General features: G+C 42.0%; 1 protein-coding gene across 1 annotated transcript in view; it reads right to left on the minus strand.

Annotated features, from left to right (window-relative positions):
• Window positions 1-4,828: 4,828 nt before the first annotated feature.
• Lclat1 (lysocardiolipin acyltransferase 1) overlaps window positions 4,829-26,495 on the minus strand; it is an 89,411-nt gene continuing 67,744 nt past the window's right edge. The window contains 1 exon segment of the mRNA XM_038320200.2: window positions 4,829-8,442. Within this exon segment, the coding sequence (XP_038176128.1) occupies window positions 7,940-8,442 (503 nt within the window). The 3' untranslated portion in view covers window positions 4,829-7,939.

Genomic DNA, 26,495 nt, shown 5'->3' on the forward strand with positions numbered 1-26,495 from the left:
AAACATCCCCTACCAAGTATGTGGTTTGCGAATATTTCCCTGTATTCTGCAGGCTGCTTTCTCATTCTGTTGATTGACTGACCAACTCAGATTTTGTGGCCTGAGCAGATCATGAATGAGAAACCATTGTCACGATGGATGTCATATACCTTTGCTCCTATTAGACGGTTTCTGAGTTTTTATTTACAAGCCTTTAACCAGTGTCAGGTGTGGGTCTGGTTTTTTTGTTTTTTTGTAGGGATTCACATTTCCCCAGTATCACTGTTGAAGATAATATCTTTTCCTCACTATGCTTTCTTCTTGCTTTTGACCTCAGAAATGTGGGTTTATTTCTACAGAGCAATACCTACCTGCACAGAAAGCTTATTTTCTGACCTGACTGTTCAGCTTGAGGCACAGTTCATACAGAAAAGAAAAGCAGCTGACTTATCTGCCATTTTATCAGCCCCAGATGGCAGTTCTCACCATAAAGAATTGGTTACCCAGACTGTCCCAATGTATCCATGAGCGTAACTAATGAGGAGTGTCACACCTTCCTGGTTTTTACTCTTCTCCCCACCTTTCCACCTCTCTGTTTTTGTACCACCGGTCCAGCTGTTTCCCTGGGGCTATAGGAGCCTCTTGCAGGTGATCCCTCAGTTCTTTTGACTTGGCCTTGGTGGGCTTTGAAAACTTCCTTGGCTTTCAGTATTTCAAAATGACCCCACCACTCCCTGCATCGAATCTAGGTGGAGTTGTTTGTCCTGGAACCCCACTTTCTTTTACTGGAAACATAGCCTTTCAGAATTGGGCACAAGGGTGCTAGCTGCCATTGCTACTGGTTGGTTGGTTATTCTGAGCCTTCCCAATGCTCCTTCTAATGGAGCATTAGATCTTACACGATTTGTTCTTGTTGTTTCTGTTGGTTTGGTTGAGTATTCTGTTGTTGTTTGGTTTTGTTTTTAAAGAAACATTTAGGATTACAGGGGTTTTTACCTAATTGTTTTATCTTGGTTCCTGGTAACATCAAAACTATAACAAATGTGATACTTTCAGAGAATAAGCCTATATATCATTACTAACAATATAAGGATTAAAGAATTTTGGTGTTTTGCCTTTTTTCCCTTCTGGTAGTTCTTTTGTCTTTATCATATTACTGTTGACTGTTGGGGCTTTCCACCTATCAACAGGCATAGCCACTGTGGTCTGAACGTTCACGTGCACGTCCCTAGGGTGATGATGTCAGGAGGTGGGAACTTCTAGAGGTTGTGAGGTTGCCCAAATGGACCAATGAGCAGGATTAGTGGTAACTACCATCATATAAGAGGTCCCTTCTGAAGGGGACACGTGAAGACATGAAGACGTGCAAACAGCAGTAGCCATCTATAAAATCCAGCCCTGCAAGTCATGGTGTCTGTGTGTGCCTGTGTAGGTCAGAGAACAACTTCCAGGAGCCAGTTCTCACCTTCTACCTTGTAGTTCCTGAGGAGTGAACTCAGGATGCCATGCTTGTATGGCAAGTGCTTTACTTTTGAGCCACCTTCCCAGCTTCATCTTTTGTTTTTGGAGTTTTTTTTTTTTTTTCAAGGTCTCTTATGTAGCCAAGCCTGACCTGGAACTCTTGGTCTTCTTGCCTCTGGCTCTGGGGGACTGAGGACACAGGCAGGTACCACCCAGCTCAGTCTCTGACTGTGTCTGGATGGCCTTCTTCGACAAAGGGTGGCACAGCTTTATGTGTCACTGAATGTGCTATCCTGGAGACTTTTGGGCTCCTGCACAGAACTCAGTCATATGATTATAGGAGCCTGGGATAATTTCATCGATTCCCCCAGACATTTAAGTTTTACATTCTCAGAGCCAGAGTGAAGAGCAGTGTGGGGCATCTCGTGATGTTTGGGGCAGTGTATCTGAGTCATAGATTTCTAGAAGGCAGGCTGTGGGACTGGAGTCAGTGCAGATGTTAATTAGATAGTGGTGAATTTTCCTTCGGGGTGCAAGTGGAAGATGGTGAGATAAATTAGAATTATTTCTCACAGGCATAGATTTTGAGCCGGCTTTTCTACTTTTAGTAATTCAAATCCTAGTATATTTTGGTAACAGACTGTCAATCAAAAATGACTTTCTAACACACACACACATATAAAACGTGTGTATATGCATATATTTGTTAGAAAATATCTTTCTATATATATATTTGTTAGAATATATTAGCCTGCATGTATATATGTATTATTTATATACATATATATGTTAGAAAAAAACATATTTTTAGTTTTTTGAAACAGGGTGTCACTATGTAGCTCTGGTTGTCCTGGCAATCACTATGTAGACCAGGGTGGCCTTGAATCAACTCCGCCTCCCAAGTGCTGGGATTAAAGGCATGCACCACTACGTCTGGTTTTCTAACGAAAACATTGGCAGAAACCAATGATCTTCTAAGCCTCGATTTGTTTTCATTTTGGACCCATAAACCCCTGTACTCAGCCTGTTCGATCCAGAGGTTCTGTGCATGGCTTCCAAAAACATTACCATGACGAATGTACTGTGCACATGAGCATGGCTGGCACAACGGCTGGCACTGAGAGAAAGCTGAGGCACCCGCATCTTGGCTCTCCAGAAGCGTGCCATGCAGTGGAGTGGGTGAGACTGAAACGTGACTGTGACCTAAGATCGTGCGTGATTCAGCGAGGACAGGGCCGCAGGGAACGACGGCCCAGGAAAAGGCGGGAGAGCATTCCCAGCCAGATTGACTGGGAAAATTTCTGGAAATAAATTGAGATTTGCCCAGTCTAAGGGTCAGGGAAGCAATTTCCTAGGTACTGGAAAAGGCAAGCAGACGTGACGAGTTCTGGGAACTCGGTAAGGCTTTGAGTACCCGTGCTGAAGGAAAGGCTTCACGGGGCAGAACAAGCCTGAGAATGAGGATGTGTCCGTGGGAAGGACCTGGGCCAGGTGGAGGGGCGTGGGCTTGTGCAACAGCCATTAGGAAGCACTGGGGACTGAGAAGGGGACTTCTGTGATTAGCATGGGGTTGTGATGAGGTTGTGTGAGCCGAGACCGATGTGGGTAGGAAGAACCTCAGGTAATGTGTGATACAGGTGTGGCGTGATAAGCATGGGAAAGGCTATTCTGAAAGCTATGTTGAAAGCTTACATGGCCAGGCAGGAGAGGAAGGAATGAGCGATTCTGCAGGATTGTGAGTCTGCAGTACTGGGAGAAAGAGAAACAGAGCGGGCAACATGGAAGGTCATTGGCCTTGCAGTGTTTCCATCTCAGCAAACTTCCCACTGGAGGAAGGAAACTGCTCAGTGGGACAATGCTTGAATCTGGACGATCCTCAGGGAGGCAATGGCTGAACTATTTGGGTGGACTCATTGTTTAATTCCTTCTGGGTGCGTGTGTGTGAGTGTGTGTGCAAGTACATGTGTGGGAGCCAAAAGACAAATGTGTAGTTCCTCAGGGCCATCCACCTGTTCTTGAGATGGATCGGCTCTTTCATTGGCCAAGAGTTCCCTTAGTAGGCTGTCTGGCTAGTAAACCCCAGGATCCCCCAGTCTCACGCTCCACAGTGCTAGGATTACAAGGTAATCCTTTTTTTTTTTTTAATGTGGGTTCTGGGGATTGAATTCAGATACTTGTGCTTACAAACCAAGCACTTCACTGACTGAACCATCTTATCTCTCCCTAGACTCTGGGCCTGACCCCCACCTCTGTTTGAGACAGGGCCTAGCTATGTAGCACACGCTGACCTAAACTCATGTAGCTCAGACCAGTCTTAACCTTGTGGTCCTCCTGCCTGTTTCCCAAGTGCTGGGATTACAAGCATGAACCACCACGCCCAACCCAGGTTGACCAATTATTGACGAGACTCTCCACATACAGCTCTATGGACTCTTTGGCTTCCCATACATCCACGGCTGATACAAAACGCTGTCAGACTTCTCAGTGTCTCTCCCTCTGCTGGGCCTGAGAGTACTGAGAAGGTGGACATTTGTGGTCACTTGGCCACCCATCACAAATGGTCAGCCCATGAGAAGGCAGCCTGTCTCATTCTTTCTTAGTAGACTTAAGCTCAGAGGATGCATATGTCAGGTTGCCATGTGGATCCTGTGTGAAGTCCACCAGGCAGGAAAACACAAATGGTCTCTCTAGTAACTTTGTATTTGGTATTTAGAATGCACTGTAGAGGCAGTTTCTGTGCCCATGGTTGGCATCTGAAGTCCCCACATCAGAAATCCATTTTCTGTAAAAGGGGTGAGGCTGAGTATGAGTGGGGACTGCAGTCCATGTTCTTGAGTCCCACTCCTTGGGACCAGTGCTCTTAGGGCCAGGTCAATACTCTTTTGGCCCATGTGCCCTTTCCCAGGGAACACCAGGGCTTGTACACAAAGTGCTCATTGGAGAACCAAGGACAGAATAGGCTTTTGAGCTTACAATAGGTTTTCCTGATGATGTGTGTTTTTAGTTAATGATGTTCTTTGTACATCTGTCACATTTCAGTCTAAGACTCGCTTTTGGAGTTCTACTCCCAGATAGTGAGGTGCGGGAGGGACACAGAGCCCTCAAGTTCTTTTCCTTTAAGTGTCCGTGTCCCACACTTGGGGGATGAATAGCTGACCTGAGGAAAACAGGTTCTGTTGACACTGGGGCAGGAGTTCAGCTGTATCCCCGACTCTCTCAATTAGGGAATAATGCATTCTGTTCTAAATTAGACCACATTTTAACTCCCATGGGAGGCCTACTCATCAGTGACATAGGCTAAGACCATGGCAATATGGGAAACAACAGCACTATGGCCTTTAAATTCTGTCATTCCTGTAAAAATAGAATCGCAACAGCTTTTGAACAGTGTGATTCACTCCACTTTATTCTGGATGCATATTACAAATAACAACTCACAACATTCCAGTGGACACGGAAAGCTAAGGCCATTCTGTGAGTTATTTTTAAAACTCGGTGTTCTCCACATAATGATCTTTTAAAAACGAGTTACCAAAACCAAGACTCTGAAATAAAAATTTAAGGTAGAAGACACCTTTAGAGTCATATTTAGTCTGAAGTTCATTGGATGGCCGAGCCATTTTCATCTTCTATAGTTAAGTTAGAACACTAGCCACTAGCTCAGCGTCCAGCTCTTTTCTCAAAGTTACAACATAGTGTTTTGTTTCTGTCAACCAATGACCAGTATTGAGACCCCATTTTCTCCTCTTAATGAGTGACAAGAAGAGACGTTAAGGACACGTTATAGAACTCTTGGAACAGGAAAAAGAAGGGGACCCGTAACTAAGGCACTGAAAGCACATTATTTTATATAAAGAAATGTAAACAATTTACCACCAACAGGCTCCTTCTGCTAGTCTTTATGACTGTACTGGAGCATCTCTATTGGGCCAGAGCTTGAGAGCGGGTGAAATGGAAATCTGTCTGTCTGCAGAACTCAGGCTTGGCTACCAATATGTGGTCTGCATGTGGAGTGCCCACCATTAGAGTGCACGAGTGGAAGATACTAGTTCTTTCTCGTCTATGTTGAGAGCACACAGAGGCAGGGTTTTGGTCTTAAGAGATGAGTTCTTTCAGATACTTATGCATTTCATCTTCAGCCTTTCCTCATGTAACCTGACTTGAGTTCAGGATTCCTTGAACTTATTGCAAAGATACCTACCATGGGAACCGGTCACTTCGCCAGTTCCCATCCTGATTGGTTCATACTGTAAAGTGAAATGGTTTACATCATAAATAACCCACAACTACTATACTTAAACTCTCCCAGGATGGGGTTAACTAGCAAGCTAGTGATGTGAGCATTTCGGTCCCTCAGGTTCACCATCACATGGAGCAGGGGCTAGGTTCTGCTGTAGCAGGGCTGCCAGCTGCTAGGAGCTCTGGCTGAAGGGTGGAGTGTGATAGGGGCATTTCTAAGGCCAACTGCCATCAAGGGTTGATCTAAAGCAGTTCCATGCTCAAAATCGTTATATTATATATGTAATATATATTATATATATATAAAGTTAAAAATTTAACAAAGCTAAATATGTAGGTAAAAACAAATAATTGTTTTATTTAAATATTAAATATTTAAATTTTATTTAAAAGGGGATTTTCTTTTTCCTTTGGAAGAAATTTCTCTTAAAGCAATCTCTCTAGTTTTAGTGCTATACTTAGAATTATGAATTTGGGGTAGATAATAAAATTAAGATTTTCCTACCTTAAGCATGTTTTTCTGTGATCAAAAGAGGAGGAAGATCTTCCCGTTGAAGGAAGGATAAGAGGCAAAGGGTTTGAGGACACACCATGAAATGGGCATCACTACTGGGTAATCCCAGGTACCGTGTGCAGAGAGAGCAGCTTTTTTCCTTTTACCTGGGAAACAAATGTAATTTTGATTGCTAGCTATTTCCATGTTTAAATGTGATCCAAGGAAGTTGCAGAAAAACTTAAAATTTCAGTCTTTCCCATTAAGGGAAAGGGGGAAAAAAAGGTTGCTCTTTTTTGTGTGTTTTTAACCTTAAAAACTCTAAAGTCGAACAGCTGTGTTGAGAGCAGATGTGCACAGAAACTAATTAGTAAGCTCCTGGCAGAATTGCACTGAGCTTTGATAGAACAGTTAAATACAGGCTGGTGTGCTTCCGTAGCGGCACCCCTCACAAACACAAGCTCCAAAGAAGCAAACTAAACATGATCCACTAACTGTCCCCAGCAGGGCTTTCTTGGAGAATGTGCTGCTAAGCTGAGCAGGAAGGTGAATTCACAGGGCAGTGACAGCTCCTCAGAGTGCCCCACGGGGGCTGGGTGGGGAGGTTGACAGGTCTGCTAACAGCAGAACAGTTTTATGTGCCTGTGGCCCCCCCCCCCCCCGCCCCAATCAATGACAAGGACAGGCCCATGCAGCTCAGTGGGAACAATGGCCACATGCTTCTCTTACCCAGGACAATGGTGTTATTGGTCTGTTTTCATGGCTTCCAGATGATAGGGCTATTTGGTAAACAGCTGGTCTGTGTGGGTTTAAATGTTACTGTTGAGGGTTAGCGAGGGAGTCCTTGATCTCAATGAGAGGGTTCATTCTGGGTTAGCATTTTTAATTTTAAGAGTGAAGCTGATCAAGGCTTGGGAGCTTTGGCTGTAACATCCTGTCTGTGGCTATTTTTGTTGTAGCTCTGATGGCAAAAGGTAGACACCCTACATGCGCAGGATACACACCTGACTTCCACTGTGTGTAGGTTCTAAAGCAATATTTCATAAGACCGTTTCTGTCTGAAATACAAGAATGTTCTAATACACCTTTCCATGTGTCAGTTCACAATGATGATGAAGCTACACCTGCTAAGGAGCAGGAGGCAATGAGGACCAGGGGAAGAACAAGCTTAGAACCCAACTGGAGAGCCTGCAGGTGCTCCCTGAGCAGAGTGAGGTGTGACTTCCAGGTGAGAAAGGGGGCCTCCTGGCTACCGGCTTCAGCTCAAGGCTTTGTGAGTGAGCAATGAAGGGTTTCCTATGAAATGGTGGTCAGTTTAGGACAAGACAATTGTGGTTTGGGGTTTGATGGCTGTAAAAGGATGAAAGGAGAGATGGACGGTGCCTCACAGGGGAGCCAGGATACCACCTGCCTACAGTGTGGGGACATGTTCACGGTGCCAGGCCCGCCTCTGTGTCACAAGTGGGCTGACCCTTTCAGAAAAGCTTGCATCTTGTCTCAACGGCCTCCTGATTGTTTCTAGTATTCTGGCCCGAGTTATTCATAGCGATTGACCCCTGCTACATATGCAGCATTGGAATTACATTCAGAGAGTTTAAAGAAACTGTAGCAATATTTCCCCCAGAAAATTAAGTGCAAAATATCTTTAACAAAGAATGATGATAGTAAGAAACACTTGACATAGTCATGCAAAAACTCATCTCAGTTTACAAAGGCTGTGACATTTCCATAACGCTCTTAGGGTTTTATGTGGTGAATGCAACCGTCTTAATTGTTTTTGTTTGAATTTAAATGTGGACGCTTGTGGAAAAAACGGTAACATGCAAGTTCAATGATTTCCAGTCCTCCAAATATTCTCTCCTGCAGCACGAAAAACACAATGCTAATTATGAAATACCACCAAACTAGTCTGTACCAATATATGAGCAGGCACATTGCAGAGCAGAACAAAGTCCAATACAGTATGGACAGCAGCTTGACCACAAGGACTCTGAGCTCAGACTTGCAAGGTGGCACTGTGCTCTGTCCAGTAAAATGAAAGCTTTTTTCCCCTTGGTAGAAGGAGCGCAGTCTCTCTTCCTTTTCTTCCCATCGCTTGTGGCACCAGAGCTGCAGATCCTCCTTGGAAGTGGGAAGGGCGTCGACTGGATACCTGTGGACATGGAAGTGGATCTCCTTGGGAAAGTCTCCAAGGAGGAGGTGTTTCTCAGTTTGAGGAATGTTGTAAGGATATGCCACGGTGATGTCATGGACAGCATCGAGGTTCTTACCTACGATTTGGAAAGATGAAAACTTTAGCAACAGTCAATGGGATGGTAATGCTGATTCGCTCTGCCAGGCAGAGCCATGAGCACGAAGAATCAGGACAGAGTGAACACCACGAACAAACAAGAGCTAAAAATACCAGTGTTTCTGGGTACTCAGGTCAATATTTACCAGACAGTTTTAGCCTTTTTTCCTGTTTGCTAATTACCACAAAGACCTTTAAAAAATTATCTTCATTCCCAGAAATGGTAATCTGCATTCTAGAACTGCAGATAGACACAGTGAGCTGGAGCTGAGGTAGGAGAAAAGGGTATAGGCTAGCCTTTCAGCCATAGGATGGTACACTGACACAATTAACATACTCAACTCATCAAAGGCGATAGCAATGTGTGCACCTTTACCTTAAAATGACCATGATAATCATTGCAAAGGAACCTCAGAAACAAACCTGAAGAAACTGTCAGTCACTTGAACACTTCTGTACAATTAAAATGACAAACAAACAAGCGTAACAACTTTGATCCTGACCTGAAACACCATTCTGCATAGGCATTTTTTTTTTTTTTTAAAGATAGGGTTTCTCCATGTAGCTCTGGTACCTGTCCTGGAACTCACTCTGTAGACTAGACTGGTCTCAAACACACAGAGATCCTCCTGCCTCTTCCTCCCGAGTGCTGGAATTAAAGGAACGTGCCACCACTGCCTGGCTCTGCACAAGTATTTAATAGAGTGTGTGTGTTCAAAGTCACATACCAGATACTGATGACAAAGATATGGTAAACACGGTCCCTGGTGTCCTTCAAAATGTTACTAACATAATCAGGAATGTAAGAATGCGCAAGATCCCAAACAGCCTCATGGGGACATGGTAGAAGAGGTGGGGGAAGGAACAGATTCTGTAGATGGGACGGGTTGAACACCATGGGAACAGGGCATTAAAAGCAGTCTGGGGCCCATGGTATAGGCCTTCCTGTATACTGTATGTGGCAGAGGAGCAGCTTGGGGGCAGTGGAGCGCCAGCAGTGTAGAGACCAAGGGCAAAACAGTCGCTGTTACAACAGGCCAGGAAGGAGCCGTCTACAATGGTAACAAGAACTGATGTGACATGGTGGCCAGCTGGAGGAGGAGGGGCATACAGGAGGGAGTGTTCTTTGGCTTAGCACTGAACTAATGGCGGGGCCTTGGAGGTTAAAGAGCTGGTGCGTTGTATGCTCTGCAGAGGACACCGGCTACCACTCAACTGAGCCCTGTACACACAGGTAAAGGGAAGCTTAGCGTTCTGTCCAAGGGGTACAGTGGTGTAGGAGTTCTTCTGTTCATGTGCTGCTTTCATTGGTTAATGAATAAAGAAACTGCTTTGAACCTGATAGGGCAGAACTTAGGTAGGCAGAGAAGACAGAACTGAATGCTGGGAGGAAGGGCAAGGTGGAAGAAACCATGGATCCTCCCACCTGAGACGGACACCGGTTAGAATCTTGCCAGCACGTGGCGATACACAGATTAATAGAAATGGGTTAAATCATGATGTGAGAGTTAGCCAATAAGAAGTTAGAGCTAATGGGCCAAGCAGTAATTTAATAAATATAGTTTCTCTGTGGTTATTTCGGGTGTAAGCTAGTCGGGCGGCCGGGAGAGAACAAGGGCCTGCTCTCCATGTAACAGTACAGCACTGTTGGTACTCTCTGAATGCTGTTATTATCTTCAGTGAATAAACCTAAAAGTGTTTTTTATTAGTTATATAAAACAATGGATTTTGTTATGACAGTTTCATACAGGTATGTAATATACTTCAACAATATCCATCGCTAGTCTTCTCTCCCCTTCCAGTAAACAGACTGGATGAGGACTTGACAGAATATATGACACAGGCAGGACTTGTGTTTGGTGACAGCAGTCGGAATAGTGGTTCCTACATGGTAGGAAGTACCTAGAAGGCACATGAGGAAATCTGGGGAACAGCAAAAGTATTCTAGACAGAGATGTGACCACACAGTGTTGGTCTCTATCAGAATTAAACGGCATCTGAGCTGAGACTATTTCACTATGTTCAAATTTTACCCTGATAGCAATAATGGCAAAGAAGTGAAGCGATTTTCTACCACACTCCTTCAACTGAACCTGTCACTTTTAAAAATGGTTCTTCAAGTCTTCTGTAACTGTCCATCTTGGCTACACTACAGTTTACTTTAGGGTAACAACGAGGTTTCAACTTGGTTTCTTCATTCTTTACGGAAACCTTTCCTTGACTGGACAGTCAGTGTGGTGCCATCACTCTCTCCACACAGACCAGGCTCTGCCTGCTTCTGCCACTTGCCACAGCCAGTGCTTGTGGCTGCCGGACCTCAGCTCCACCCTCAGTTTTCCACTTTCTCTCACAGTGAAGGAACGATACTCACCATGTCAAAGTCTCACGTTTTGTTTAAATCTCCTCTGCCTTCCCCCTTTCACACAAACCCTTCTCAGAGCTACTGGCATCTCTGTACCTACAAAGTACACGTCTGACTGATTCTCAGAGTTAAAGAAGACACACAGGCCATCAGGAAGCCGCTATAGCCTCTCTCTAGGAACAGTCCCCACCAGCATGGTGTCTGTGGGGAAAGCGCATTCACATCCTGTCTTTGCCACTATCCACAGCATTGTCTGCCTAGACCCCAATCTAGATGCTAATCAGGGGCCTCCCTGCTCAAGATAAATGTTCCAACTGATGTTTTACAAAGCTTTCTCCTGAATTCCTTGTTTCAGATACATAATTTATCTCCCTGAAATGCCTGACTTCAATTTCCTTCAATGTCCAGCTCAAATGAAGAGCCTTTATTAAACGCTGAGGCCCAATGTGGCCCTGGCTTGCTGTGAGACCCAGTTGCCACTGTATGCTCCAACAAGAACCATGTTTGCCTCCTTAAAGCCCAGGTTTTAAAGAGGTTCTAGAAATGTGCATGTGATCAGTATGCATGGGACTTATCTTCTCACTTGAAAGTATGGGCACTAGTTATACCTTCTTTGTGGGAAAGTTATAATTCAGTGGGTGAATGCAGAGTGAGTCTTGGACCCAGTAAGGTCATAAATGTTAGCCTGACTACAACACTTCTTGTTGGTTTAGTGAGGCTGAGTAGGCCTCACGATAGTTTTTCTATCTTGGGTTCCACGAATTGTTGGTCTTGGAAGGGCAATAGTCCAAAAATCTCTTATAAATTGCTTGAGACTTAGAACTTTGGAAGGCTATTATTATAATCCAGCATAATTAAAATGCTACCTATGTGTATGGCAAGTAAGTACAGAACAGTGTTTAGATAAAAAGATAAATTAAAGGGAAGCGGAGCTGGCAAGAAGAAACTTCTTCCTTGACATTCACGTCCTGAGCGTCAGGTAGCATAAGGGCTGGCTTCCTTAAGCTCAGACTTAGACATGGGTAAACACATCAGCAAGAGAAAGGTCTGTGCTTACGGAAGGAGAGTCAACAGTCCTGAGATGGTTTAACCTTTATATGAAGTAAAGGTCTCCAGACAACACAAAGGCCACAAGACACTATTCTGCTGGGTGGAAGAGCCCGAGTTTATGCAGGCAGAGGAGCTTACTTCTGTACCACATCTCTAGACCCCTGGTCTGTGCCCTGGAGCCCAGGGAAGCCAGGACCATGAGATAAGGACAGGGAAAGGGGAGCATGGCTGCAGGGGCTGGGATCACATATAAGACAGTGAAGAAAGAAGAGTCAAAAGTTGAGACGTGCTTCCACTTACCAGTTAAAATAATAGATTAAGAAAAACATTTCTGCTATCGCTAAGGTTTTATATTATCCTTACACCTAGCTGCCATCAATAGAAAGCAGTTTTAAAAGATCTCATCTTTTGTAGATGAGATAAATTACAAGCATGGATGCCATCTGCTTGCACTGGGCTCAGAAGGTAGATTTGTTCTGTTTTGGATACTGTACCTAATGGAATTATTTTATAAAGCTAGCGCTGTTACAACAGCCATGCACACTGGGACCTCAACTGTTTCTATTAGTGGAGGAACAGAGCAGTTGCTCACTTATCCAACCTTTACTAAGACTTGGACAGACACTGGAGGATTCTGAATACTCTGGTCATGTTTAAATAACCAACAAAAGGTGAAAACTAGGATTGATTTTTTCCAAATGTAATGTCCATAAGGGAGTGTCTCTAATCATCTCAAGCTGAAGTCATGGCATTAAAAGAATCCTATCTAGTGTCAAATGCTCACCGTGAACAGGAGATTGCCGAATCCTTATGCATTTGTATGTTTAAAAGGAAAAACTGGAAGACACTTTTGTGAGCTCTAAAATCATATCAAAGGGAAGGAACTCTGCTGTACCCATGCCTACTAAAGCATATGATCCAACTGTGCAGCTTGATGACAAAATCCAAATTCCCAACAGTGATCTTAGACAGAACTAGTAAGGATTGTAAATTTCCCTTTCTTTCCCCATTTCATAACCAACTATGCATAAAATACACAAAATACAACTTTATGCTTCATTTTGATATCTTGATTACATAAAAAAATCTAGCTGGATCTGAATCCATAAATTTAACTACAAATAATGGCAACTACTAAAGGAACTTGTCACCCATGATCCATTTTATGTTAAAATAAAAAGCTAAAGGCCACTGATTTTTTTGTTTTCATATTTAAAAACAAAACAGAAAAATTATCATCCTTGGGACAGAGTTGGGTTTATAACTAAGCAACCATTCCCTTGCACTAGCACTGACGTGCTGGCACTCGTCAGCCCACGACAAAGAAGTCTTGAATGGACGAGTCAGAGTATAAAGACTAAAACTGCTAATAAATAAGACACCTTCCAGCTTCAAAATAAGAGCATGCATGAGCTTCTTGAGACAAACTGGCGTGAAGACTCAAACAGCACCATGTTCATCACCAGAGAATTTCTGTCATTTCCTACTTGGAACATTATTCACCATTTTTTTTTTTTCCGCCCAAGTTGAAAACTTATGGAACAAAAGGTGGAGACAAACAAGCAGCAACCAGCCTTGGACCATGTGAAGCACTCTTTTAGACTTCCCATCCATGCCATTTAAGATGTCCTGAAATATTTTATGGATGAATGTTTGAGAGAACAAAAGTCCCTTGTGTCTGGATGCTTACATTATTTTCATTTACATCACATTAAATAGATATTTTTGTGATCAATGATAATGATATTTTAGATAATGTTGAGAAGTTAGATCAAAGAATGTAAATGAATACGTTAAAAATTTATTGCTACATACAAATAAGCAACTGACTTCTCAAAATGTTTGAATATACACAAGAAAGTTATTTTTTTGTGTTTTTACTAATGTTTGTACTGTGTTTTTAGAAAGTTTTTGAAACATAATTTTGATTTGATATGTCTTGATAACACATCTACGGGATACATCCATATCCATATATATATATATATATATATATATATATATATATATATATAGCTAATACTTCTGTATGCTTTCAAAATTCAATTATGTGTCATTTCTTAAGAGTTTATGAGCTTTTCATGCAGCAAAGATATCAAGCTTTATTATACTTGGTAGTATTTTGACACCTGACCACTAAGGACTTTTTCCTTTTTAATTAGTTAATTTATTTGGGTGTGGGAGGTGGGGTGCAGCCGTCCTCTCCCACCACTCCCCACAAGCTCCTCTAAGGCAAGCTTTCTCCTGAACCTGGGGCTCCGGTCAGGTCTCAGCGAGAAGCTGGCAGATTCCAGAAGTCTTGCTGTTCCATTCCTTCAGAACTGCGGCTACAAACAGAGCTTTGCAGAGAACTGTGGCTTGTCTGGTGGATATTGAGGTATAAACTGTGGTGCTCATGACTTAGGGGGAGTAGCTGTGGGGTTAACTCCTCCGTGAATGCAGGTTCATTTTTAAGTCCATTTCCTACAATCCCTTTTAGTCCATTTGCAAAGCTCCTTAGTACAGATCAGTATTTCTCTAAACACTGTGCTGCAAATATTTTACAAATATTTGTTATCTTTATTGATAGCATCTTCTCCAATACAGCTGTGTATTTTATTAAGAAATTTTCTCATTTTCAGGTTTTCAACTCTTCTGTGTCTCTTGTGCCTACAATATATGGACCTTTGCATTTCTTTGCAAGATGAAAACAAGTTTTCCCACTTCTTTTATTAAACAGTTTCCCTCCTCTATTATATTACTTGTTAACTTGGCCATGGCCAAAACACATGGCTAGCTAGCGTCGTTTTTCTCCACTGCTCCATAAGCTCCAAGCTTATTCCCGCTCCAAAACCAAACTGTTTTTTCCTCCTGACTCAATGGCTGGTAAAGAAGGCATGCTTCTGTGCTCACTATAATGACTTGTCCTGGGCAACTACCTTGTTCAATAAACTCTCTAAGAGCATCTAAAATGATTTGAAAACAATATTCTACCACCTTATGGTTTGAATGAAAATGCCTGCTGCCAGGATCCTTACTACCATGAAGCTCATGGACTCACCTTCTGAAACTGTAAGAAAGTCCCCATTAAATTCTTTCTTTTATAAGTTGCCTTAGCCACGGTATCTCTTCAAAGAAATAGGAAATTAACAAACATGCCTCCAAAAACATATAAGAAAACCTATCTGGAAACTCTATATTATTTTTGCATTATAATTTTGGAGTAACTGCCATTTTAAGTCTTCTCATTTAAGAAAAGGGGTATATATCGTCTTTCTTGCTATATGTTTAGTTTTTAAGGCTTTATGGTAGGTTTTCTTTTGCTTTCATTATCAACATTTACTTAAAATTGATAGTTTCGAGTTTAACTAAAATGTGGGTTTTAGTGCTTCAGCATTTAAAATACTCATTTCAACCTGTCATTAAAGAACTCTGGTTAGGTATAATTTTATTTAAGTAGTTAATTTCTTTTTAATTTTTCCTAAGTTTTATTATGAATGGCCTGACTTGCCAGATCCCCTGGAGCTGGAGTGATAAATATGTGGGTGTTGGGAACTGAACTTGGATCCTCTGAAAGTCTCTGAATCACTGAGCCATCTTGCCTGTCCTGACTTAACAACAACAAGGAAAGGGGTGATGAGAATCCAAATCTACCCATGTGGCAGAACTGCAGAGGATTTGCAAGCCTTATACACACAAACCACAGTAGATAATGGTGTGCATATACACTGCATGTGACACAAGAACTCTAACTGGTAAGTATCTGTCTTCCACTAAGAAGTCATGTCATACCATTAAATTAGCCTATTTTTACGAGAAATGCAAGCATAGCACACTGGTGCTAACTACATGGCAGGGTGATCTAGCAGCTAGTGTGCAGTGGCTAGACTTGGCTCCTGGGATTTTCACACACGTGTCACAAAGCCAAAATGGGCAGCAATAAACAACAACATAAAGTTCTTTGATAAGAAAGGGACAAGCTGACTGGACAATGCCATCAGGACAAATGAGGAGGTGTTGGAGAGGCAGGAACAATGGAAGAGCAAGGAAATTTTTGTTTGCTTGGTTTTGATTTCTTTTTTTTTTTAATTTTCTTTTGCGGGTGCTACAGGAGTGAGGGAGGATATGGAGGGACTTGGAAGTGAGTGGAACTGGGGTACATGATGTGAAATATACCAAGTCCATCAATATGGTAAATAAAAAAGGAGAGGGACAGTGACTTGTCTTCATCCCAGGACTTACCAGGCACAAGTGCCACCTACACCTTGTACATCTGCACTGCATCACTGACATCAGAGACTCTTCTAATCTATTCCTTCAAAAACAAAAATCTATGCACTTTCTTTGTTTTTGTTGCCATTATTTGCTAAAATAATGAGAGAAGACATTAATATTCATGCAAACAGGAACAGGAAGAAGGCCACTTGTTTCACTACTTGGACTCAACACTCAACATTGTTAGTTAGATGTTAAAAATCCTGGACTCAAAAATCATTAGCAGATTACAGAAATGTCAGCACAGGCATCAGATACTGAGTTTTCTGATGTTTGAAATAAATGAGATCATTATTACTAAGCATATGACCATAGTCTCTATGCTGATATTAGCATTGAAGGTGACTAATAGTACACTTGGGCATGGCTTTATTGAGTGCTTACTATGTCTGATATTGGCATCATTCATTCAACAATCTATAGAGCACTTAATGCATCAGATTCAGCTCCAGATCTGTAGGATATGCTGGAGAAGAGAGGGAGGGAGGGAGGGAAGGAGGGAGGGGGGAAGGAAGGAAGGAAGGAAGGGAAAGAAAAGAAGAAAGGAAGGAGGAAAGGAAGGAAGAAAGGAAGGAGGAAAGGAAGGAGGGAAGGAGGAAGGGAGGGAAGGAAAAAGGGAGGGAAGACGGGAAGGAAGAAAAGGAAGAAGGGAAGGAAGGAAAGGAAGAAAGAACGAACAAACTCAATCTCACATAGATCTCTGTATGAAAATATTCTTAGCAATTTTATATATTATGCATAAACCACATATGTGTCAGTCTGTGAACAGGTAAACAAAATGTGATATATTCTATACAATGGAATGTCATCCAGTAATAAAAAGGAAGAAAATATGCAACAATATGGATGGAAGCTAAGAGCACTTCTGCTAAGCAGAAGACTGCATATTATATAATTCTGCCTACACAAAACCCTAGACAAGGTAAAGACACTGTAACAGAAAGCAGCTCGGTCATGGCCAGGGTCCACACAGGAGAACTTTGGGAGGAATAAGATGCTCTGTATTTTGACTAAGATGCTAAGTTATGTGGTGCTATGTATTTATCAGGACACCCAACTGTACACTTTAAATGAATAGATGTTATAACAGTGAACCCTACTACTAAAAAGTATTAGGTTTTGCCACTCAGGTACCTCAGCAGGTAGAGGCACTTGCACCCAGGCCTGATGACCTGAGCTACATCCTCAGATCTCACAAGGTGGCAGAAGAGAGCCAATTGAAGATCCATGGCACATTTAAACAGGGGTGGGGAGAGGGGGGAGTCGGGAGTAGGCAGCTTCATTTAAAGTAACTTAACAAATTCGTTTTATGTGCAGTAAGCTAAGGAGAGCTTTATAAAGAGCTACTTGGATTCTTACCAAATCAAAATGTTAGAAAGAAAAAGTGTATGTTTGAAAAAAATTCAGAATCCATTCCCATGTACTATGTTTAAGGATTTCTTGATGCTAGGATTATACTGCAGAAGTACTTGCTCACTTATGAAAATGGACACTAGCATACCCACAGGCTGTGCCTTACCTTTCCATTTCCTGTCCAGTGCACAATACAATTTCCCTGGTTAGACTACATGTAATCTAACTGTTGGAAAAACTTAGGAGGCTCTAATGTTTTCAGGGTCATAAATATGTTTTCTGGATACTATCTATAAGGACTAACATTGCAGAATTTTGAAGTAATTGCAGATAATTCAGTTAGAAGTGACAAAAACAAACAAAACCCCAAGAATAAAACTGAGAAAAGAGCTAGCCAGTATCTCTGGAGACAGATGTTTTAGAGGCAGACAGCTCTCATTTATTAGGTTGACATGAGGCTTCTAGTTTACCAAAAAGGAAACACACATATCCACATTCAATACTTCCCAAAAAGCTCTGAAAATATTAAAATGACAATGTTTTAAGCTGTTTATAGTTGGACCAAACTCTCCACTCACATACTCTATTTCATTTCCTTCGTAAACTCAAGACTGCTCCTCCCTGCATAGTTCCCTGTTATGACCTAACTGTCAACTCGATGGGATTTTTATCATCACCATAGATACAAACCACTAGGAATGTCTGTGAAGGACTTTCTAGATTAGATTAGCTGAGGTGGAAAACCCACCCTGGTGTGGGTGGCACCATCCCCTGGGCTGGGGCTGCAGCCTGAGAGTGAGGTCCGCAGCAGCATTCATGTCTCAGGTTTCATGACTGCAGATGGATGCAATGTGACCGAGTGCCTCAACCATTCCTGCTGCCATGACTTCTCCACCATCCTGGACTGCACCCTATAACTAAATAAACTCTTCCTTTCTTAGATTTTTGTGAGGTTATCTGCCATAGCAACATGACAAATAACAAATACACTCTTTGATCCTTGTAACTTGCCTACCCACTTGTTATAACTTCTCTCATTATCTCTTGACACAATTTTCCACTCATTTCTCTGGTGACTTACACAGCTACACTTCTTGAGCTGTATGCCAATGGTCTTCACCCTCTGCTGTAGTGAACCAATCAACGTCAACTAAGTAAGCTCAAGGCCTCACCATCTGTGGTTGTAAGAATGAATGAAAATATCTCCCAGAGATTCAGGCATTTGAAAAGTTGGTCCCCAGCAAGTGGCAATGTTTGGAGAAGTTTGGAAAGTATGGCCTTGTTAGAAGTATGCCACTTAGGGTGACCTTTGAGAGATTATAGCCTTAACCCACATCCAGTTCACTCTGCTTCACACCTGTGGTAAAGACGTGGTTCCTCAGCTTCCTGTTCCTGTTGCATGTCTGCCGCATGTTGTCATGCTTACACCTCATGATGGAAGAACTGAAGGCCTTGAGTGTGGTACTTACCACAGCAACAGAAAAGTAACACATGGCTCTGGCAAAACCATTCTCCTCAGTGACTGGGTTTGGTGCCTTATGCTTAGCCACACATCTCTCTTTGGGTCATTCGGATCTTTCCCTGTGGACTGCTAGCTTACATGATTTCTGAATATCAGATGCCCGAGGGCTTTGCTCCTACTTTTCTCCATCCCTGGGTGACCTTGATACCAAATATATGCTGCTGACTCTCAAATTCATAACTCCAGCTGGTCTTTCATTTTTAGACTGATATATTTGACCGTTAATCTTTACATATCTTGGATGTCTTCTAATAAGTATCTCAGATCAATGTGACCTAGACTGAACTCCAACCTAGTCTTTCTGCCAAAACCTATACTTTCCTTAGTCTTTGTCTCAGTCAAGGCAAAGTTATCTTCCAACTCACGCTAGCAACCCTAGAGTCATCCCTGCCATTCTACAACCCCAGATGAAAATCGTACTGGTTCTACTTCAAGTAATCCCAAATCCAGCCATCTCTTAACTTACCAATTTTACCTTACTGTCTTTCTCATCCAGATTATTACAAATGCCTTCATAAGTGAGTTTGTTAGCTTAACTGCTACCTGACACATTTCTTACTGCAATAGCTAGAGTAACCCTTTCAGAATGTTAGTAGCAAGACATTTTAATTTCCCTTGACTCTGTCTAGTGTCTACCACCTCACTCAGAAGGCTCCCAGGCCTCTGAAGCCCTGTATTGTCTATGAACTTTCATCACTCGTTTCCGTCCCCTACTACTCATTGTCCTTCTCGGCTCCATCCACAAGGAGTGCCATGGTCTTTGTTCTACTGCCTGTTCTATCAGGGAGGCCCTGGCCCCACCCTACCAAAAACAGCAGGTTCCCTAAATTCGTAGTACATACAATCATCTGATATACTATAGATTTTACTTATTGTCCCCTTTTCTTCTGATAAATATAAGCAAACAATGACAGAAATTTCCCAGTGATTTCAGTAAATATGTTTAGGAATTAGCATTCCAGTAGGTAGTTGCAGGTAAACTGAGCTGAGGCTCTCTGGGATACTTCTGCTTGAGAGACAGCCTAAGAGCAGTCTTCTCTAACAGCCCGCAGTGGGAGGAACACAAATGAGACTATCTGGAGAGTAACTGTGACTAACCATCCTCTAAACAGAAGAGAGAAGCCACTAGGAGTCTGTGTTTCTCCCATTCCCCTATCTGTGCAGCCACTGCTACGTTGCTCTGTAGGTGTTGGTGTTCTTCACGGCTGTCCACTGATGTGTATTGATAAGATTTCACATAATATAGTGGATAGTCAAGGTCACAAGTGTCATATTAGCAGTCAGTCACAGGAGCTAACTGAAAGTATCGCGGTGTCCACAGGGTCCCAGAAGCCCTGCAAGTCTAGAGAGCCAAGTGAGTTTGATAGGTCCCTCTGTCTTCTCTATCCCCTGAATGAGGACTTTCTTAGCCATGGTGTGTTTGACAATGCTAAGCATATAATGCTATTTTTAAGATGGAATTACTTTCTGAAATTCTAGAATACAATCCCCTGTGTTTTATGTATCAGTTCTCTCTGCTAACAAAAGAAGCTTATTAAATATTCTGGAAAGCAGCCTCTCTATTCAGATATTATCATAGGAGCATTTGTTTCCTAATTAATTCCCCAAAATGTCTTTAAATAGAATCATTAACCTCCTTACAGCATTCTTCATTCTCTACTGTGCTATTTTTCCCTTTCTATCTATAAGACACATGGGACCCCCGCCCCCCCCCCCACACACACAAGGTAGAAAAATATTCTCACAGAGCATTTTAATCAGGGCAAACACTTCTGAGTGCTGTAATTGCTGTCTTACACATGACATTCTTATTCTGACTCTAATCTTTCTCCTGAGTTAGAGACCCTCCTATCAGTTCACGGGCCCTATTATGTGGCTTGTCAACTGCCTCCCCAGCCAAGGTAGGCTCCTGGCTGTTGGGCAGCTTCCAGCTCCTAAAACTTCACCAGGCCTATGAAGAATCCTAACCTGGCCTGTGCTCCCTCAGCTTCCCGGACTCATGGAAGCCCCTTCTTTCTTGGTCGACTCTTTGGCCTTTTGACTTGAGTTCCTAACATGGCAGCTTTCAGAGAACAGCTCCTACAGGGCAGAGAACATGGGAGAAAGAAAGAGTCAGAATCTCTCGGGGTTCCCAGGAACCTCTTAACTAAAGGGTACAGCTAGAAATGGGGTCTGAGAAGGTGCAAGGATGCCAGGGTACCTCTCCTTCCCAGCTCCTGAATTCCCTTGATCCCTCTGTTGAAGGGACGAGCACAGGTACGTGGGCTCCTCTCCCTCATATACCAACTACCCAATCTCATTCTAGCCCTGAGACTTCCTGAGCAGGTACTTGGTACATTTTCTGGCCTTTCCACCTGCAGTAAATCGGTACATAAGTTTTGGCCTCATATTATTAGTTTACTTAAGTTTATCCCTAATTCACACACAGGCAGCAATGCAAACTCTCATTTACATAGACGGGAAAGGAGTTAGAACTGAAAGAACGAAGAACAAAATGAAGGCTGGACCAGATGTCAGAAGAAAAGGCTTAAAGCTTAAGAGCAGGTGATGAAACCAGGATTAAACAAACTGGGGAAGATGATGAAGACAGAAATTAAAGGATCCCACCAATTAAATTTAACATCTACTTAACAGTCAGTACAGAGAGAAGAAAGGCAGTGTAGAGAGGGCAAGGAAGCAATGATGATTAAGTTAAGCAGCTTTAAAGAAAAGGCTGGGACACTGCTTAGTGGTCGAGTGTTGAACCAACCCCCACAGCAAGATATATTCATATCCACAGAGACCCTTAATTCAGGGTATACAGCTACAGTTACACTGAACTTGGGGCACAAAAGATGCACATTAAATGTATAGAACCACCTAGTTGGAATGAAAATCAACTCTCAAACCCAAGTAACACAGGTATGTAATGACTACGCTCCAACACATAGAACAGGATTAGCATGTTATATTCAATGGTAGCCTGTTCTACCAATTATGGTACTCTTGAATTAGCAGTATGACATTATACCTAGACGTGCATAACTATTACAACAAAATCTTAAATATCCCAGAGACCTGTGAATATAAAGATAATCTCAATATGCCCAGTCCTCTGGTGTTAACAATTTTCCCCACACTTTGATACGTAAGTGGATAGATCATATTAAATTAAATCAGTCTGCACTTGAATCAAAAAGAGATTTAATGAAAAGCCTTACTTTGGTGAATACTCTAATTATTACAAGCTAATATTTGTCCACAGAAAAGGAATTTGTTTCAGGATTAGTCAGAGACCAGGAAAAGCTACAGGCACTAATTCAATAACGGAATGCCTAATTAAATGATAATGGATCCTAATTATAATGTATTGCTTTTTCCTGCACATGATTGATTGAGCACATAGCTTTTCACACAGTTCATTAAGGAACCTTAAATAAAATGCAATTACTAAAACTAAAGGAAGAAAGATAAAGAGAATTGGTAAATTTAAGCTTTCTTCTTTAAAATATGGAGAAAGTCAAGTGTAACAGGAAGTTTAAAAATTAGAGGGAAAAATCCTACTGGAGAAGGAATGTTCAAACATTACATATGGAAGCTGTTTCTCTCTCCTTCCTAAACAGCATCTGTCCTCATATGCTTACAATCAATTATGTTAAAAAGGCTCATCAGACTGAAGGTGCAATGGAGAGCCTATTAAATGCTCACTACATCATGGTTATGATGATAACCGTAGGTGCCCTGTTAGCTGAACTTACCAAGACAGAGTCAAAGACATGCAAGCAATCCCGTGCCTGTTCAGAGTTTATAATCTAGTTGAAATACAAGATATAAACATGGGAAGAGCTATGTAACAACACAGGAAATGCGTAAAAATAAAAATTTTCAAGAGTAGTGAATGTGATGGGAAATTAAGCGCTGTGAGTTCAGAGGAGGCAGACTTGGCCGGAAATGTCTGAACTGTTCCAGATACAACATTCAAGAAGAAGTCCCTGTGACTGAGAGGACACTAGGTCTTAAATGGCTGCAGAGAAACAAGCTTCAGGATGTAAGGGGAAAAAGAAGAAGAATCAACAATGCAAGAAAATAAAATTCAAAGCCATGGGTATATGGGAACTTAGTTTACAATAAAGACAGTATCACAAAGCAAGGTGGTATAAAATTGTTTCATGTGTAGTAATGGGCCAAAATAAAATAAGGTGCATACCAAACAAGACATTTAAAGGATTCAAGATGAATAAAAATTAATATAATCACCATTAACAGAAGGAAATGAAGACCAAGCAGCACTTGGAAAAGGAAAACTTTCTTTTGAAACAAAATTTTAAGAACATAAACCATGAGGCAAAAATATGACTATGTTGACATTAAGAATTTCTGTCCGAGCAGTCATGCTGGCACAGTCCTAGAGCCTCAGCACCAGGCAGGGACTGGAGGGAGAGAAGGAATTCAAGGCACCCTGACTTTACACACAAACTGTCAGTAACTGTATACTAAAACCATGTTTGTAATATCTAAAACTGTTTTTAAAAAACACATAGAAAGAACTGGTTAGTACAAATGAACAGGCCACATAGTCACCTCCAAAGATACAAACAGGAAGTTCAACAAGAAGAAACCGGGAAAACAGCAGACACAAAAAACCTTATCAGACGAGAAACTGAAGTCACAAGTTACTATTTTAAATCTGTTCAAGTGGCAAAGAAGACAAAGCAAGATAATATAAGGCTGGCAGAAGTGTGCAGAGGCCTTAGATATAACAGAAGTTGCAAGAGAACAGAGCAGAGTTGGAGAAGTATTGAGCAAGTAACACAAGGCCAGCTAGTTCCTTCAACAGCTCTCCTCTTGGGCAGCATCCACAGGGAATCTCAGCACTACATGGAACTGATAAGGGTGTTCACATGATGATGGGGTGGGGATAGAGGCTTCCTGAATATCTGTCTTTAGCAACTTCAGTAAATGGGACATGTGGAAGGGACACACCAGAAGCCAAGGACATGAACATATGCATGTTCAAAACAAAATGCCCTATCAAAAGCAAGATCAAGAATGGGATAACAATCCTATTTGTGTAAGTGAAAAAAATACAGGAACACATAGATAACATGAAGTTTACAGGACTGCAAGCAAGAAAAGTACTCATGTTGTAGAAAGATTTGCTTATGGAAGATGAAAGAAACAGTACAGGGGAAAGGTATATCAGGAAAAGCTATAGAAGTGACCACACCCATAACTAATAATGCGGAAGACCCAGAAACCAAGGACTATGGTGAACTTTGTCCCCTGAAACAGGGTTACTAACTTATTACAAGTATTCTTAAATGACAGACAACTTGGAACAAAATCAGGTCCTTTACTTTACTCCTCCTCCAATCTTTAGCATCTTCATTCAGAGGCAGCATTTAAATGTCGCTTTCCATATCTCAGTCATGGACCTTTTTATGTTTTATTTTTGTTCTGTTTCTGCTTTTGAGACAGGGTTTTTGCCATGCTGCCCAAGCTGGCCTCTAACACCTGGGCTAAGCGATTCCCTGGCTGAACACTACAATTTTAAATCATACCATGGAACGAGGGGAAAGAGACAAATGACCTGCTATGGCCAGTAAAACCTATTTTAAGCTGGAATACTACAAACTGCAAACAGAAGATGAGTTAGAATTCTTTGGTTGTACGTGAAGCACTTCATTTTGGGTTTTTGGTCAAATGATACCTGACAAATACTTGAAGATATAGGAATGCCCACAGTGCAACGTCTCCTCTCCCGTTAATCCTAACAGAAGAATATTTTATGCTGGTGTCACCAAGACTCTGGGGTTTGGTAACAAGGAAGGTAACACTGTCTCCCTTCTTCCATGCCTCCCTGAACAGAACTCACCATTTTTTTTCTGGAGGAAACAGTGTTACTCTAAATGTTATTTCAGACTGGATTATGAACCCCAGGGCAGGCTGCCTGGCCTTCTCACCCATGACATCCTGGAACACAGTCTTCATACAAATACCTGTAGAGGAAGGATCTCTCTGTATATTGTGGACTAAGAGCAAAGGATATAACAGAGTGAAAGCCACACACCTGCTGTTCCCCCACTGTTTCACAGCATCCGCAGGATCCCGAAGAGTGAGCTTGAGACCTGACACTTAGCTTGGTCAATACCAGCGAGGTGCAAATTCCAACCCCTGTGACTGTAAAGACCCTGGGAGAAGGCCAAGAATTTAACAGAGAGACAGTTCAGAATTTTTCATTTTCAATGTGAACTCCAAGAGAGGGGGATCAAGTGATTTTCAAGCAGCTCTGGAGTTGGCTAAATAAACGGAAAGACTAAATTATGAAACCAGTCCCGCCTCCCAGTTTTGCTGGCTTTTTTTATGCTACGAAAGGACTGAAATAAAGGCTCCTGGATTGTACTTTGATATTCCTGATATACACAATTTCTGAATGTTAAATTGTAAGGATACAATTGGCCTTTATATTCTTTATAAGTTTGATAGGGAAAGCCTTTATGCACACTAAAGTATCTAAATTTTATTACATGAATAATCTAACTGAAATTCTTTCCGTTTCTGAAATACAAGCTTCAGCTGATCAAAGTTTGAAGAGCAAGGGTCATATTTTGAGACAAGATCTCTGGAGCTCACGATTCAGCCTATGTCCCTCATCCACAAGCACTGGGGTTATAGGCAAGAGCCAAAGGCCTTTTTTCCATGGCTGCTGCAGATCTGACTTGGATTCTCGTGCTTGCACAGCAAGCACTTTACCATTCGCTGAGCCATTCTCCGACACCCCCTCCTGGTTTTCTATTTAAATGAATAAACCCATTTTCTACTATTTTTTTTTTTTTTTTTTTTTTTTTTGTATCTAGCCTCACAGGAAAAAACTAAAGGCTTAACAAGGAGTAGAGCAGCTACATAAACTTGAGGTCTGCTGTCTCTCTCCCTACTGGGGTCTTTTTTTTTTTTTTTTTTTTTTTTGGTTTTTCGAGACAGGGTTTCTCTGTGGCTTTGGAGCCTGTCCTGGAACTAGCTCTTGTAGACCAGGCTGGTCTCGAACTCACAGAGATCAGCCTGCCTCTGCCTCCCGAGTGCTGGGATTAAAGGCGTGCGCCACCACCGCCCGGCCTACTGGGGTCTTTATAGTGCTCTACTTAGCACCCCATGAAAAACCCATCAGTTATTCTTGGACAGTGTCCTTTCTCACCTCAGAGACAGTACTGCTGTGCAGCGCTGTGCCAGTCAGCTCAGCCAGGTCCCAGGATGAACTCAAGTCTCTGACCTGACACTTTTCACATCGTTTTTTAGTTATAGGTTACCATTTTCTTGCTTAGAGCAATGTGAGTGTGTACGTGCGTTTTTGAGAGAGAGAGAGAGTTGTGTTGCTCACTGGCAAAGTTAAGGCAGCTTGATAACAAGAGGACTCACTTGGATTGCACATTTACAGTGAAAGCTAAACTTGTGGGTGTACTTCAGTCATCTAAGGCTTCCTGTTTCAATATGCTGGGGTGAGCACACATAGGTGGAA

The sequence above is a fragment of the Arvicola amphibius genome, chromosome 2 (genome assembly GCF_903992535.2).
Source record: "Arvicola amphibius chromosome 2, mArvAmp1.2, whole genome shotgun sequence".
NCBI classification, from domain to species: Eukaryota; Metazoa; Chordata; class Mammalia; order Rodentia; family Cricetidae; genus Arvicola; species Arvicola amphibius.